Source organism: Alosa sapidissima, chromosome 1 (genome assembly GCF_018492685.1).
Source record: "Alosa sapidissima isolate fAloSap1 chromosome 1, fAloSap1.pri, whole genome shotgun sequence".
Lineage (NCBI taxonomy): Eukaryota > Metazoa > Chordata > Actinopteri > Clupeiformes > Clupeidae > Alosa > Alosa sapidissima.
The window spans coordinates 46,752,875-46,770,316 of record NC_055957.1 but is presented as its reverse complement, the minus strand read 5'-3'; the positions used below and the strand labels follow the sequence as shown (position 1 = coordinate 46,770,316).

At 41.0% G+C, this 17,442-nt stretch overlaps 2 protein-coding genes across 2 annotated transcripts in view; both read right to left on the bottom strand.

Annotated features, from left to right (window-relative positions):
* Positions 1-34: 34 nt before the first annotated feature.
* Positions 35-17,442, bottom strand: part of kcnmb2 (potassium large conductance calcium-activated channel, subfamily M, beta member 2) — a 27,501-nt gene continuing 10,093 nt past the window's right edge. The window contains exons 2-5 of the mRNA XM_042090980.1: positions 3,505-3,627; positions 2,863-3,033; positions 1,361-1,556; positions 35-702 (exon numbers count right to left, since the gene is read on the bottom strand). Coding sequence (XP_041946914.1) covers positions 418-702; positions 1,361-1,556; positions 2,863-3,033; positions 3,505-3,557 — 705 coding nt within the window. The 5' untranslated portion in view covers positions 3,558-3,627 and the 3' untranslated portion in view covers positions 35-417. The remainder of the gene's footprint in view (positions 703-1,360; positions 1,557-2,862; positions 3,034-3,504; positions 3,628-17,442) is intronic.
* LOC121706456 lies at positions 8,902-9,519 on the bottom strand. The gene has a single exon (XM_042088244.1). The coding sequence runs from the start codon at positions 9,517-9,519 to the stop codon at positions 8,902-8,904; it is 618 nt and encodes a 205-aa protein (XP_041944178.1).

The following is a 17,442-nucleotide window of genomic DNA, read 5'->3' as shown; positions in this document are numbered from 1 at the left end:
ACTAGGGAAAAATATACCGGGGTAGTTTAACTGGTTAGTGCTGCCTGGTGCCAAATGTGGTTTATTTAATTTCCCATAAATGTTAAAATTCAGCATATTCGTCTCTAAATTATCTTTAATTCTTGTGTATACTATGTGCCAAATGTGGTTCATTTAATTTCCCCACATATTATGTTCAAATTCAGCAAATTTAAAAATTCTTAACAAAACCTGGAGGTAGTATGTTGTTGAGTCCCTGTTAAACCAGACATATACAATTCCTATGCCAACAGGGGATACACCAGCCCTCTGTATCACAAAGGGAAATGAAAATAGCCTTAAAAGAGTGTCTTTGCCCTTTGTACAGCACTGCCTAGTGGCCTTCTGCACCTCTGCCAGTGCCACTGCTCCTGTCCATTGTGCCTGCCCTGCCTGTCTTTACTTGCTGATCTTGCCAATTTGCTCGCACAGGATGGAGAGGTACTGTGTGAGCTTCACCATGAGGATGATGAGCAGGCCCCCCGCCAGCATGCAGGAGGGCCAGAAGAGCGACTGGAAGACGGCGGCGCGGCCGTACAGCTGGGTCAGCAGAACCGCCTCCTGGCGTTCCAACGGGTCGTGGAAGCACGGCACCTGCCGCTGTGCCCGCAGCCGCTCGCCGATGTCCACGATGAGCGTGTGCATCACCGTCTGCTCCTTCTGGCACTTTGGCACGTAGAAGCACTGAGAGAACAACAGCAATAAAGAGCATCCATCTCATCATCATGACAACAACTAGAGGCGAGGCTGGAGTCCTTTTGTTGTGGTTGAAAACAGAAATAGATGAGTGGCTGGTGTGTTTGTGGACAGGAATAGATTGTAGTTACCATGTGCTCATTTCAGTGTACCATTTCTGGCATGTACATCTGACTAGTAAAGCTGGCAGGCCATTTACAACTTTATACTGTGGCTTTGATTGCTATTAAACAGAAGTATAGAATTGAATTGTGTTATTGTGTGTGTGTGTGCGTGTGTGTGTGTGTGTGTGTGTGTGTGTGTGTGTGTGTGTGTGTGTGTGTGTCAAGGACACATATCTCATTGAAATGTGAGTGTATGTGGCCAAATGTAAATTAGGGATAAAACAATGACATTGTACATTTCAATCTATTTTGAAAAGTTGAATAAATCACGCATTCATTTAAAAATGCAACACCAAGTGTACCCCCTACCCACCCCTCTACACTGAAGTGGAATAAACTAGAACCAAATTCGCAAAAGCAGCATCTTAGCATTCAAAGCTTGATCTGCATTACTACCAAGGACACTGGACGTGCAGCGGGAGGGATGGATGCTGCAGTGAGGCATGTCTCTCCTCCGGCCCTGTCCGTCCACGCAGCCTCACCTCAGAGTTCTTCTCAAGCACGTCCTCGTTGTGGGACAGCAGGGCCACTCGGTCTGAGGCGTTGACGCTGACGTACACCTGCAGGCAGGGGAACTTTGAGCTGCGCCAGCAGTCCACACCGCAGTTGTAGGAGCAGTTGATGTCAGCCATGATGGTGGAGTTCAGCACGGTACATGCCGTCTCCTCTGTCCACACGCTGCCCAAGGGGAGAGGCTATTTAGCAACTTCATTTTTTAATCTAATTATGTGATACACATACTGTAAATACCCTATCAATACCATGATCAACGCACAGACAGCATTGGAAAGAATTTCAATGTCAGATAATGCTACATACCATTACAGTCTTGATTTATTCTATTCCATGATGAACCACAATGATGATTAATTTACTGATTAGGCATGCAAGCAAGATAGAGTTTAGATTCTCTGCCCGAGCCCGAATTTGACCCGACCCGACCCGCGGGCCCGGTCGGGCCGATATTTCCAGCCACTATTTCCAGCCACTTTTTTCTTTTTAAATCATTAGCCTACTTGGGTGGGGAGCTAAAGCTATGCCATAGTCAGACTCAGAAATATTATATATTTATCAAAGTAGGCCTAAGTAACAAGTGTATACAACGTTATACAAGTTAGGCTCAGAGTTACAAAATGTCATTTGTAATGTCATCTGCGCAACACGTGTCATGCGCAGCTTCTCCACTCGCACGCATCACACCGGGGCTGCTGTGCTGTAGGCCTATTGTGTAGCTTAAGTGCAACGTGAAACTTGAAGATGTAAAGAAAAAAAATGAAAACAGGAGAAATAACTTCGATCAAGTTTGGAGAAAAGTCGGAGGTATGCATTTGTAAGGTAGGCTATGCTTTGTTGCGTGCTTTAAGTGCGCACGATGTTCACCACACAGCAAAAAGACTTTAAGATGAACATGAAGCAGGCTTGCCATGACAGAAATAATGATAGCCAGCCTTCAATGTCCTCTTTTGTCACTTCTCCAAGCATACACCTGAGAGCGAGGCAAGCCCTCACAGAGAAATGCGAGTTTTGCTGCAGGGACTTAATTTTACGTTGTAAGTGACGTTTCTTCATTCGGATTCATTTGCAATCCATTCCATCCTGAATAAACATAGTTTAGCCTATATTCTTCATCCTCCGTTGCATTATTCATTAATATAATTCTAAACGGATTTCTGTAGCTCAAACAGCTCGGACTTGTAGTTGAGAACGTCAGTTATAATGGCCCACGTATTTAAAAAATGTCGGGTTTAAATCGGACTCGGGCTCATCATTACAGTTAATGTGTCGGGCTGGGTCGGGCTCGGGCACAATGTGCACGGGCTCGGGTAGGGTCGGGCTTGATTTTTTGGGCCCGATCTAAGCTCTAAAGCAAGATCACTCAACAATGGATGGCCACCCCAATGTGTGGCATCCTGCCAGTTTTCATCTAGCCATGAGATGTGTGTGGTAGAAAACTGCCACCACTGTAAGTACAGTGGTCCCTCACCTCTCTGCGTACGAGCGCACCATGGTGATGCCAAGCAGGAAGTACATCATGACGGAGCACAGCATCATGCTGAGGCCCAGGAAGATGGCCCTGTCCTCACCCGCCTTCAGAGCCGTCTCCGTCCGCCGCTTGTCCATCAGCTCATAGCCGCGAAACTTCTGATAGATGCTCCTGAGACAGGTTTAAGAGTCCAGATGACGGATTAATGTCGTCTCATTCCAGTCATACGGCAGTTATTTACGTGTTTATTCAAATTCTGACTAATATTATTTCGCTTCTACTCCTCTATGATGACACATACTATTTCTATTTACATACTATTTGCATACTATTTAAGTCTCCAACAAGGAAAATATAAAACAATGAAATATTGATACAGTGTAGTTTAGATCCATAAATGGATCACTTAAAAAGCTCAGGTTTGAGAGGGTAACATATCTGCTGCTTTAGCAATGAGCTTGTACTTTGTACTTTGTACTATATTTACATCCTTCTGATGCCACCTCATTTAACAGATAGCTAAACATATTTAATTCACAGATTAATTCAGATGTTGATAGTGCTGTGCCAGCATTCGTTTATAAGAGGATGTATACCTATAATTTCAATAAAAGAATCGTAGCCAAACACACAGGGGTTTACTTTTTATCACTTCCTGAGCCTTGTCCAGCCTTGTTTCCCGCAACAAAGAACATCTTCCCTGAACCTCCTCGGTGGTGTTGGCGCTGGCTGGAAGAGGGACTCCGATGAGTCTGCCGAAAGGATCTACAGCACATACAGAATTTTGGACACTTTAAGATGTCATCTTTGACACCTTCACCGACCCATACAATGAATCTCATGTCACCAAATGGCTTTGAGTGGCTTTGTAAATTACACAAGGCTCTGTTTTGAATTGCTTTTAAAGATACAAATAGTTCAAATATTTAGATGTATACATTTTGACTGTCTCATTCATGAATCAATGAATTCATGAGATATTCTACTTACCACAATAACTATTACTTTGTCATTTGTAGTCTTCTGAAAAATCAAGAAATACGACTGTATATTTCAGCTACACTGGGCTGCTCATGAAAGAAGATAAAAATAGAAAAGGCATACCTCTGATGCATATCCTTAGCACAAAGATTTTATACAGTCAGACGTAGTGTGACAACAGAGATGCATTTAGCTGTTTTCTGAATACTAGCCCTTTTCTGCTTCTAAGAAGAATCTCTGCCTCTCATCTTTAGTCCAAATGAACATAGCAATTAAAACTGTATTCCCACAACACAGTTGCATGAAAATCAACTCCTCCATGCAGACATCCCTCCCATTCAACTTCACACAAAACGGCTTTGTCTAATTCGGCAGTTTGATGGATTGACACAATTATGCCGTGTGCTGCCACATAATATAACCTTCATGAAAAACATACCTGCTGGTGCGCAGAAAGACCGCTGTCAACACAAACTCATAGCAACCACAGTGGCCCACCCAAAGGACACTGCAATACTGACCAATGGTCTGTGGCCTTCATTCATTAAAAGTGTACAGCTCCGCGCATATTCAGATAGCCACCTGGCATTATGAGTTATGAGAAGCGGGTCATTATGAGGTCAGTCGGTTGGAAGAAGGTCGATGCAGCTCCATTTTAGAGATTACCCCTTTATTGAGTGGGGTATTGGGGAGCAAGGATTTACAATGCACCCCTCTCATGCATTTGGAGCCTGAACGTTTGTCAATACTGCTGCTTTACTCACAGGCAGAGCATTGGATTGTTTTCAAGTGATTGTTTCAGTTCACAGAGACAGCCATAATCACAATTTTGGATTCACTGATGAGTGAATCTATCAATGTCAATCCAGAAGAGTCTATGGGGCTGCGCACTAATTCAAATCTTTGAGAAACGCGGACACATGCCTTTTTTAGGAGCATGAATGAAATGATATGATTAATCTCTTATCCGATTATAATATTACTGCAAATATTTATTATATTACTGCAGTCATGGTTTATACAGTTGGACAGATTCTAATCAATTACCCCTTTGGAATTTGTCATAACGTGAATGATTGCTGGTGTATTGAAACAGCCATCAGGTTACCATGATTTCATAAATTGAGTGAAATATTATACAGTAATCTAAACATTTGGTAAAGCACATTTAATTTCCAAGTGACCTACCTTTACAACAGAATATTTATTGTAGTTGTACACTCTCTTATCTGTGTGGACTTTGAACCATATGTCAGACCTGAGAAAAAGGGGATACTAATTAACATGTGGCATGATGAATGAAGGCACAGCGGAATTAGGAACGCAGACACTTACCACTATGAGTAACCAATCCCTTTGATTAGCCCTGGGCTATAACTCCTAATTCGCCTGCCCAAGATCCATGTTGCCTCTGTCAGTGGACAAGTCAAAAGTTGAGCCCAAGTTCAGTAAAAAGACCACTGAGGACCTACAGACCTCCTCCTCCTCCTCCTCCTCCTCCTCCTTCTTCTCTCTACTGAGAATAGCAGCAGCAACCGCTTTTAAAGGCCTGTCACTGCCACAACAAGATTTGTGACTTTGCTTAACGCCTGCCTAGGCGGTGAACCTGCGGCATCCAGTGATTTCCCATCTGATGGGATAAGGAATGGAGCTGCTCTTTCTGAGCTGCTCTGTCCAGGCCTGACCTTGCAGTGCCAGTCCAGCCCCCACTAAGGTGACTCCATCAAAGCAAGAAAAGAAGTACTTCATAAATAACCAAAGTCACACTCCACTACACCACCCTGCTGCAGCTGCTGCTGCTGCTACTATTGCTGCTGCTGCCGCTTCACCCACAGCTGTCACGCTTGTGGGGAAACGGGCAGGACTTGCCTGACATGTAATGCAAGTTAATACGATATTATTCAGGGCTGTGTGTCGTTATTTAATGCTGATGCCAGTTGTGGGGCGGTTTGACAATATATTGCGTTGACTGACAGCGAGAGTGATTTGTTGTCATGTAAAGACATTAATTGTGCTGTCTGTTGTGTCAGTTTTATGACGTGGGTGGTGTGGTTTACTGTACATACATCTGACATCCAGGTCTGAGCTTCTGAATAATGGGCTTTTGAGTTGTCTCTGTTTTTACTTCAAAGCTGTAAATTTGAACAAATGCATGCTAGGGTATTTAGCAGCCATGGAGGTTGCTGACTTCACATTCTCACAGTGAGGAAATATGTGAAGCGAAACTGATGAGGACACACTTCAAAGCCCTGTGAAGTTGAAAATGCTGCTCTGTGCAAGAATCCCGCCTCACGCTCCCCTGTCATCATTGTTTAAAGTGAACTTTCATCTGAGACAGGATATAAAATACTGTTGGTGACCTACAGATCTGGAGAGTTGATTGTGCTCATCTCAAACTTTTAGAAGTCTGTCCTGAATCACCCCTCAATCTGCCGTAATGAATGCATAATTCATCAGTGTCAGGAATTTAAAGGGCATTCAAGATTTACTGCAGCTGCAGTGTTAAAACTGTGCAGTAGGTGGCACTCATTTGATACTTCTCCTCCACTTGTTTCCCCCCTGAAAGCTCTCTTCCAGACCCATGGCTGCCTCCATGTTTCAGATGTCAAAGGTTTGTTTGACTGACAGCTGTGGGTCTCCTCACACTTTTATGCTCCAGGTTTTAGTGTGTGCCAAGCCATTTCACAACAACAAACATTTACACCTGTTGCTGCAATACCGCTTTTCAAAGCTTCCCCCTATATTGATACACTGCCAGCAGCCTACTGAAATTTCTGACCAACTTCTGGAGAATGTTCCAGGGCGTCTGTCCTGCCTTGTCTGTTGGGTGATTATTGCTGTGCAACCCTGTGTTCAAAGGTTTCCTTCTTTAAAAAGACTCACATCTCACTGCCTGAACACCCTTGCCCGAGCACAATAAAAGCAGTGGCACTTGGTGCCATGTTTGGACATGTTAACCCCCATACAACGTGCCATGACGGAATGGAGTTGTGTGGAACTGACACAATATCACATGGCCTGTTTATAAATATCTGAAAATGTATACATATCTCACATTCTGACATTTTATTCTAACTTAGGAAAGACCTTAGGCTACTGTTACTGTAATGACAGCAACTTCATTGAGGATATAAATTGAAGTTCCCCAGACTGCCGTAGGCCTATTTGACATATTGCTAGCAGAGCCATCAACCCTACCACAAATCTACAGCTGCTTCACTTCCTAAAGCTGTACACCACTTATCATGCCATAGACAGGAGCTTCCTCATAGTGTTTTATTACCCAACATGCCTGACATTGCAGATGGTGCAATAACAGTAACCATCACCATTTTTTTTCTGTGTCAGCATTTGTTTGCACAATATCTGTTTCACCAGTTCACATATGAACCCTAGTTTTACTAGCCTAGAAATCTAGACGCACCCTGGCAGCAAATTACATTTGCTTCCAGGGCTAGTCTAGCAACTCTCCGTTGGCTTGTGAGCTCGAAAAACTTCTATCAGGCCAATCAAATCGTGTATAGAGTCGTTAGGCAGACTTAACATAAGGATTGATGGCAGAGTTGCAACGGTTTGGCATGAATTCCCTGCTATTTGAAAACAAAGAAGATGGATGTTGCTGTTGGCCAACAGTGTGAGACGAGTTTGAACTAGCCAACTAGCTCCGCTGGTGGGGAAACGCATGGGACTCATAGCGCTGTCCTATTGCGTGCAGAGGGAATTTGAAAGACAACCGATTATCCCGCCCAGTATCTACATTTTAATGTGGGTCTGGCTCGTCAGGCTATAGTTTTACAGTACTGTTATGTCAATTGTCAAGTCAAGTCAAATTTATTTATATAGCACATTTCAAAGCAATAGCATTGCACCAAAGTGCTTTACATAAAATAATAATAATAATAAAAATAAAAATAATAAGAAGAAGAAGAAGAAGAAGAAGAAGAAGAAAAATAATAATAACAATCAGGCTTGGAATTTCACCATTCTGGGGGCAAGGCCACTTGGCTTTCAGTTGGGCATATTTGGTGGGGGGCACAAAGGCCACATGTCAGGGCACCAAGGCCAAAGTTAATACAGTAGTAGGCTATAAAAATGATCAAAGTTGTATTCACTGCAGTAGACCTGCATCACTGTATGAAACATTACAGAAACATGACATATTACATATAACTGTAAATCATCAGATCATCTAATATCTACAGATATCTAGGCTATATTTAACATTTATTTTATATTTGGCCTGTTATGAAATCATGTATTGAACAATTTAAGCACAGCTCAGCTTTAAGAAACTTAAATAGCCTAGATGCATGCTTAGCATTTTGTGATCATTAAGGCTACTTTCACAAACTCTTAGTCAGCTGTCCTCTGATTTACCGATATCTAGGCGACATTTGTAATATTTATTTTGTATTTGGCCCGTTATGAAATAATGTGGAACAATTTAAACACAGTGTAAAACTTAAATCCCAAATTTGGAGAGATGCATGTATGTTGAAATTTACTGCAAATTCAAAGCGGGATTACTCTTGAACGGCTAACTGTACAGGGGACTGCTTTACACCTTTCTGTTCGGTAAGGTCTGCTGTTTATTCTGATATATGGTTTGTCATATGTTAAACAAAGGGTTCGTGAAGTATTCCACCGAGGTGAATGGGTAGGGAGATTGACGCAAAACCTTCAGTAGAATTTATGATTAAATTGAATGATATTATTCACTTTTCTCGCGAACCGTTCACCACAGCAATTAGCGGCTAACATCGTTTAAAAACTGAGAAAAAGCTCTTTCATGTGATACTTGTCATATCTGTGTGATGAGTAGGCAACTTTGCGAGTAGTTCAACTGAGAAGAATGGGTGAATTTGGACGCACTCTTTCTTGCGCTGTCACTTTCTCCACTGCGTAATTTGCGCTGTGAATGGTAAGATTGTTTTGACAGGCCATAGGCTAAATATATATCGCTATTAGTCGTGGCCGCCGTGAAATTCCTACCCTGATAACAATAATACATATACATACATATAAACATATATATAAAAAAAGGGAGAGGTGAGGGAGTCAGGGAGTGTTAAAAGCTAGGGAGAAGAGGTAGGTCTTTAGGTTAGATTTAAAACTACTAATAGTGGGGGAGGATTTCACAACATCAGGAAGGCTATTCCAAAGCTGGGGAGCATAGACAGAGAAAGCTCTGTCACCTTTGGATTTAAGAGAGGCAGAAGGAACACAAAGAAGACACTGGGAAGATGATCGAAGAGGTCTAGGAGGACAGTAAGGAATTAAAAGATCACATAAATACTGAGGTGCTAAACCATGTAAAGCTTTGAAAACAAACAAAAGAATTTTGAAATTAATTCTTTGTTCCACAGGAAGCCAGTGCAGTTTAGCCAACACAGGTGAAATGTGGTCACGTTTCTTAGATCCAGTCAGTAATCTGGCTGCGGCATTTTGGACCAGCTGGAGTCTGTTTAGAGTAGATTTAGTTACACCTACATACAGTGAGTTGCAATAATCAAGCCTAGAGGAAATAAAGGCATGTATAAGGATTTCTAAATCACTGTAGGAGAGAGAAGACTTGAGCTTTGCTATTGTCCTAAGTTGGTAAAAACTTCCCTTGACAACGCTGTTGACTTGCTTATTAAAAGTCAGAGAAGAGTCTGTTGTAATTGTAACTGTCATATTCCATTCACAGGTCACAGTGAGAGGTCAACATCTACATAGGCCTACATCACAAAGCCGGTCAATAACACCAGATCAATAAGACCAGTTAATATTGACAGACAGGGTCAGGTGGCACTTCCTGTGTGTTTGGGTTTATTTTTTATTTTATGTACATTATTAAAACTTATGCAGTGTTTTATATAATAATTACCTCTGTACACAGGAACCCTGAAATTCATACCTCTGTACACAGGAACCCTGAAATTCATATAGGCTATTCTATAAGTGTTAATGGGAACCAGCACAGCAGTATACTGTCTTCAAATAACATTGGAACATTTTAAAATGGCAGTCTGAAACCTCTATCTGATCCATCTCACTTTCCCTGTAGATGGAAGCTCCACAGACTTATTCAAAAATGTATACCACTAGGTGTCTCTGTCCCCCAAGAGTTTGGTTTTGGTGATGCTCCTGCTGACCTTTACTTCTGATGCCATGCAATACTTATACCACCCTTACAGAAATTTCAGGTCCCTGCCGAACGACTGTGTTGGTGATGACATTTTCGCAGATACATTTAAAGTACTCTTTTTAAAACAGGCATTTGCAGCAAAGTCATATTTTCACATGCAAATTAGGTTTCTGCCAGTTGTGGTAAAGTGTTGGGAATGTTGCAGCAAATTGGCAGCAATGTCATATGCAAATTATGTTTGTCACCAGAAGTTCACTGGAAGTTTGCCATTATTGGTTAAATGTGGTGGTAAATCACTGGCGAACACATTTGCCACTAAACTTCTCATTGTTGCCAGAACTTTGCTGGAAGTTTGCCACTAGCGGCCAACCTTGGCACACTTCTGGCAATATATTCTAGTGAACTCATTTGTTTCTTACAAATCACCCACAAGTTTGCTGCAAATCTGCACTGTAAAAAGTCGTTTAATTTTTAAACCTATATTTACTGCAATAAATTCATTTATTTTTCTTTCTTTATTTTTTTGAGTTACCAATAAGTAAAAACTGTGATTTTCGTAACTTAATATTTTCTATAAGAAAATTAATTTAATTGGACTTTAACACAAATTGATTTTCCAAAACTCATTTTAAAAGTTTATATCAGACGTAAAATGACACAACCTGCCCACCTTCCCCGGGGGCCACCCCCCCTGCCCTGAACCGTGGCACCGAAGATGAAGACATTTTTATGGTATGTTGGTCTCAAGGGCCCACATCAACCAAGCCCATAATCACTCATTTCTGATTTGCACCCCCTGGTAAAAAATGAAAATGCAATATCATTATGCTTTAATCGCCCCTCTCTTCAGTTAAGATGTTCAGAACTGCACCAAATTTTATGTGTATCATTAACCTGACATTCTCTGGGGGTATGCCAAGTTTCGTAGAATTTCATCCATGGGGGGGTCTAAAAAAATTAAGTTATGTGGACATTTAGTGACTGTACACTCATTGGCCTGTAGATGGTGGTGCACACATATACACACATTGATAAGTTATGTGGACATGTAGTGACTGTACACTCATTGGCCTGTAGATGGTGGTGCACACATATACACACGCACACACACACAGGCACGCACATACTATCGGTATCGGCAATTAGAACGGCCGATACATAATTACAAATTCAGTAGGATTACAGGAAAACCAAATATTCATCATAATTTGGCTGCATTTCCAGTATTGGCGTTACGTAGTCGTTTGTCCACCAGATGGCGCATCGTTGCAGTGAGACGTCATTTTGTTGGAAGTTAATCTAAAGTGGGCTGGAAAGACAATAAGCTTCCTACAAGGACTGTATTTACCGCAGAGAACGTCTAATAAGGGTAGGATGATTTCTGCATGACATGTAATTCCGATTTCTTCTTGAAGCCGAAATAAATCTGAGAATGTTTATCAGACATGCTTGGTTTTTACTGCGGGTAGGCTACGTTAATCTTAAGTTATATCAATAGCCTAGGACGTAGGTAAAATAATGTTACCGTTAGCATTGGTTGAGTGATGGAGGCCAATTTGATTATTGATGTATTTGTAGAAAACCATAAATGCGGTTATAGGCTACCAAGTAAATTCATAACAGCACTAATTGTATCTTTCCACTGTCATCTCATTTGCTTATGACTATAACCTACTAACAGGAGCTAAATGAGTTAGCCACAACACGTTCGCTACGTGATGGTTTTCTAATGGAAAATATATAGGCTACCTGAAAGATAACCTGTCTATGATGCATCCTAAACACTGGGCTGGGACATTTCTGCTCAAAGTCTCAAAAAGCATCTGAGTCAACGTTCATTCCCAAACACCCATATCCTTCAATCCTCTATTTTCAAAGGTGATTCAAGTAAGGAAGAGTATGGCTCAAAGTAAAGTAACTAGTACTGAAACTACATAAATTCGTCAAAGTGAATAATTTGCGTCAACTCGCTGCAATTTAGATTTATTAACGCACCCGTGATGATCTACATCTCCATTTAAACCAAATGTTTTAGAGCGCACGTTGAGAGATGTATCCAGGGCAGGGCTGGGTATTTCCCAGAATTGGGGCCTATTTCTGTCCACAGGGTGTAATTCTATTAAAAACACATTAAATCTAATAATGTTTTTAGCATCACTAATTAGTATAAAGAAAAACAAGCCTAGACTTTTTTTAATGGTTGCTCCTACTCATGATTTAGACACATTTTATTGGTGTTTTATGGTACAATATCAGTGTTTTGGTGTTGTCCGCAACCAGAGTTTTCACATATTGTGCTATATCTCAAACATTATTTATCAAAAATTAATTTAAAAAATCATGCATATGAATTAAATGTTATCTGAACTAATGAACTGCATGCACACATTATGCATATATATGCATTTCCTGCTTTATTTTGCTTAATGTTTACCTGTCCCATGGTTTAGCTGTCATTACCAGCACACTCTACATAAAGGCACTTTGCTACTGTTTTTTCATCAAAAAAATATTTGGTAACCATGGTCACCTAATATCACAGTGGAATACATGGGTGTCAAGCAGAAAGATTGATGCCTTGATGTCCAGAAACATAAGAAAATCTACTCTTTATCCCTCGTTTTGGGCATGTACACTTATTATGTGTCATTACCATACGCATTGTATTTCTGTATTTTTGAATATTCCTGACATTTTAAAATTATTTTAATAGTTTAAATGATGTACATTACATGTAGAAAGCTAGCTACACTTACATGGTGATCATTTTTGCTTCTCAGGGTAGTTTTTCTGTATAAATGTCATCACCAACACAGTCATTACCAGCACATTATAGCTTGAAATGTAGTGGTAATGACGACTGTGTTGGTGATGACATTTTCGTAGATACATTTAAAGTACTCTTTTTAAAAGAAATATTTTTTTTTTTTTAACAAAGTCAGTTCAACTTGGGTTTCTAAATTATAAACATTTAATTGCAATAGATTACGATCAGTGATTTGTCATCACCGCAACAAATGTCATTACCAGAACTGCAATGTCATCACCATCACCATGCATATTTTCAGTGATGCCAGTAACGCGTTACTTAGTAATGTAGTCTATTTTGATCACTTTTTTCGGTAACGAGTAATCTAACGCGCTACTATTTTTGTCATTATCCTTAGTAAAAAGATATATTCTTTGCTTTCTTCTTGTCTCGGGGATTAACGTCATGTAGGCTATGCCAACCTTTTCAGCATGAGGACAACTCACGTGTAAAACCACGCAGCGACACAAACGTAAACAACAATGGAGGGAGGAGAGAGATGCACATTTTATCTATAGGCCTACGGTCATTATTTTGAGTTTGTGTCAGCTAAACATGACAACATTAAGGTACATTGTACATTCTGTGCTGGCGACAAAGTGCTGTCTAGCTAGACATCCCAAGTCTCCCGAAGTTGGGAGTCTCCCACATATTGATATCCTAGCGACCACAAATTACATAAAATCTCCCGGAACCTAGAGTGAACAAGAGCACGCAAGCCAGACCGGACTTCAAATCGCGTGTGCATCTGAGTTTAACACGCACACAACGGAGAGAGAGAGGAGTGGTGCGTGTGTGCCTGCAAGCGCATCCAAGACATCCTGGTCTGTTTTGCTAAATCAACCAATCAGTTTTCAGTGTAGGTGCATGGGCTATCTCTTTTCTAATCAGTTCAGTTAGTGTATCTAGGAACAGGAGCATCATGGCAGAGTCAGTGCCCCTCAAAAAGGAACATTTAAGATCAGACTACACAAAAGTGTACCCAATTGTCTCATAAGAGTAAAACATAATGATAATTGCACACTGCACTGTTTGTAACAGTGACTTTAGCATTGCTCACGGCAGGTTAACTGATTGCAAAAGACTTGTTGAGGTGAGTTTAACAAGTGTAATTTCATTTGCATATTACTCAGGCCTATACTAGATGGCTAGTTGCCAAGGCTACATAAAAAGGCCAAACTACCAAAATCTACATATTTTACTATCACAATTTCTATCAATAGGCCTTCCTTATTTGGTGTACTGACTAGACATTATTGAACAAACATCTGAATTTCAGTATCTAAGTAGATTATGTTGGGATGTCTGCTATACATTGTTGGCATTACTGTTAAAATGCACTTCCAGTATAGTGAGTATTGGCAAAACCGGTTATCATTTTTAAGTTGAGGCGGTGGGGGTGTTGTCGGCAGCTGCTGAAAGTAACTAATAAAGTAACTTGTAATCTAACTTAGTTACTTTTAAAATCAAGTAATCAGTAAAGTAACTAAGTTACTTTTTAAAGGAGTAATCAGTAATCAGATTACTTTTTCAAGGTAACTGTGGCAACACTGCATATTTTTGCCAATAGATTATGTATAAATTACAATAAATTACATTAATTAGATATTTTTGACAATGTTGGACAGTCTAAGTTGCCACTGGATGAAAACAGATATGATATATGGCATTTATTTCAAATAAATGAAATTCCAAGCCAGGGTCGAGTGAAAAAATAAAAAAATAAGATACTTAAAAGACTATAATTCATGTTGTACTGTAAGTAAAATTCAACAATTCTAATAAGTTCAAGATAAAATAGACTTCATGTGAAACCATAATTGATCATTGATTGATCATTGATTGACCATTTCATCTTTAAAATGTACATATTAGATGATGTGATGGTAATGACATTTACCTGAAAAATGACAAGAAATCATAAATTCCCTTATATTGTGGTCTCAACCAAGCTCACAAGGTTACTCCTATCAAAATGACTGATAACTTGATGCATACCAATTAGTAAAATTTTGAATTTTATTTTTCAAAATTTCAGTAACCCAAATAGGCCCGAAATCTGAGAAATGCCCACCTACACATATTTGTTGCATGTGCTACAAAAATCATTCTTTCTTGGATGATTTAGTAGGCCTACCAACGTTACACCGGTCAGATACAGTTTTGCCTATGGCTATAGCCTACCACGAGACTGAGACGCTTTTTGTTTGTTCGAAGTGCGTGTTTAGAGTGTGAGAGGGGAGTCGATGTGCTTTGATTCCAGCTTGGTAGTTGTAGTCTATGCGATTAAAAAACATGTGTGTGTGAAGTATCCAAACAATGATAACGCTTTCATTATGGCTACTTTAGCACACACTTTAGCACACATTATGGCTGCTTTAGCCACAGACCTTGAGCTATGTAGGCCTACATAGTACAGCGGCTAAGCACCGGAATCGTTCAGTTTTTGCAGAAAGCATGAAACTTGGGACAGTTATACTACTACCCCTAGTGATCAAAAATTGAAATGGACCCAACACATAGCGCCCCCTAGTGGCCGCCATCTTGAATTCAAATATGGCTACCATTCTTGATAGAATTGTTGATACAACTTCAAAATTAAACAAGATAAAAAAGTATTTTAAGTTCTAACACTCAATTGTTAGGGTCAAGGAAGCTATTGACAGGATTTCCAAACAAACTTGATGTTGGCCATTTTGAAATCCAATATGGAGGATACCAAATGTGAAAATATAGACCATCTCTATTGTTATTCATGATAGAAATATCATTCAAAAACAATTTAAAAGTTTGAACAGTCATTTTATCACATGACAACCTCAATAATATACAAGGCATCAAGTATAATCTGGTAAGATTCCAATATGGCCACTATGTGTAAGAAAATAAGCCAATTATTCTATATCTTGGTTAATCGAAGTAACTCAATTCAAAAAGTAGAGTACAATAGGGAAGAGTGCATAAGTGAGTACTGTTTTTATACAGTCAAGTCAGGTGGTAAGTTCTAGAATTAGCTAGTTGTAAGTAGTGCTACGAGAGAAGATATTCTCTGAAGAGCTGGGTCTTCAGGAGTTTTTTGAAGATGGAGAAGGATGTCCCTGCTCTAGTAGGAACTGGTAGCGCGTTCTACCAACGAGGAACAACAGATGAAAAAAGTTTGGATTGACCTGAGCGTACCGGTGGCAGAGCTAGACAATGTTTGTCTGAAGAGCGCAACGGTTGGGGAGTAGCATATAATGCCTGTATGAGGGCATTCGAGTAGGTGGGAGCAGTAGGTTTAGCTGGGAGGACCAGCAGTTTGTTTTTGAGAGGTTTAGCTGGAGGTGGTGTGCCTTCATCCATGAAGATATGTCTGAGAGGCAATCTGTGGTCCGTGTCGAGACCAAGGGGTCATCAGGTGGAAAGAACAGATAAAGCTATGTGTCATCTGCATAGCAGTGGTATGAGAAGCTGTCCCAAAGAAGTGTTGTGGATAGCAAAGAGAAGGGGGCCCAGTACTGAGCCCTGTGGTGGGATGGTGAGGTGCGGACAGATGTCCAAGCCATAATATGTTAAACGAGCATCCTGTGAGGTAGGATTCAAACTGATATGGACTGGGTAATATGTTAGGAACAAAAGGATGCGACTTCGTTATTTGGGAATGAAAATGATCAATCCACAGAGGACTGAATTCAAAGACCCCCCGAAAATCTAAGTGGAAAAATTGACACGGCAAGCTAGTCCATTTTGCTTGAATTTCAGCGCAGCAACTCATGATGGTACTCAGTAGTTTGTATGGCCCCGACATGCTTGATGGCATCGGGGCATGCTCCTAATGAAATAGCTCCTTGACAGTCGGTGGTGCAACCTGACGGTGTTGGATGGACCAAAATATAATGTCCCAGAGGTGTTCAATCGGATTTAAGTCAGGGGAGTGTGGGGGGGACAGTCAATGGTATCAATGCCTTCATCCTCAAGGAACTGCCTGCACATTCTCGCTACATGTGTCCAGGCATTGTTGTGCACCAGGAGGAACCCAGGGCCCACTGCACCAATACAGGGTCAGACAATGGGTCTGAAGTTTTCATCCTGATGCCTAAGAGCAGTGAGGGTGCAGTTGTCTTGCCCGTAGAGGTGTGTGCGTCCTTCCAAGGATATCCCTCCCCAGACCATCACTGGCCCACCACCAAACCAGTCATGCTGAATGATGTTGCAGGCAGCATTACATTCTCCAAGACATCTTTAAACGTCACATGTGCTCAGGGTGAACCTGGTCTCATTTGTGAAAAGCACAGGGCGTCAATGGCGAACCTGCCAATTTTGTAATCTATGGCAAATGCCAATTGTGCTGCACAGTGCTGGGCAGTGAGCATAGGTCCTTCCAGAGGCCATCAGGCCCTCAGGCCACCTTCATGAAGTCTGACAGTGTGGTCAGAGACATTCACACCAGCGGCCTGGAGGAGGTCATTTTGTAGGGCTCTGGCAGGGCTCCTACTGTTTGTTGTTGCACAAAGGAGCAGATACTGGTCCTGCTGCTGGGTTAAGGACCCTCTACCATCCTGCCCAGCTCTCCTTGAGCAACAGTCTACTGGAATCTCCTACATGCTCTTGAGACTGCGCTGGGAGACACAGCAATCCTTCTGGCAATGGAACGTATTGGTGTGCCATTCTGGAGGAGTTG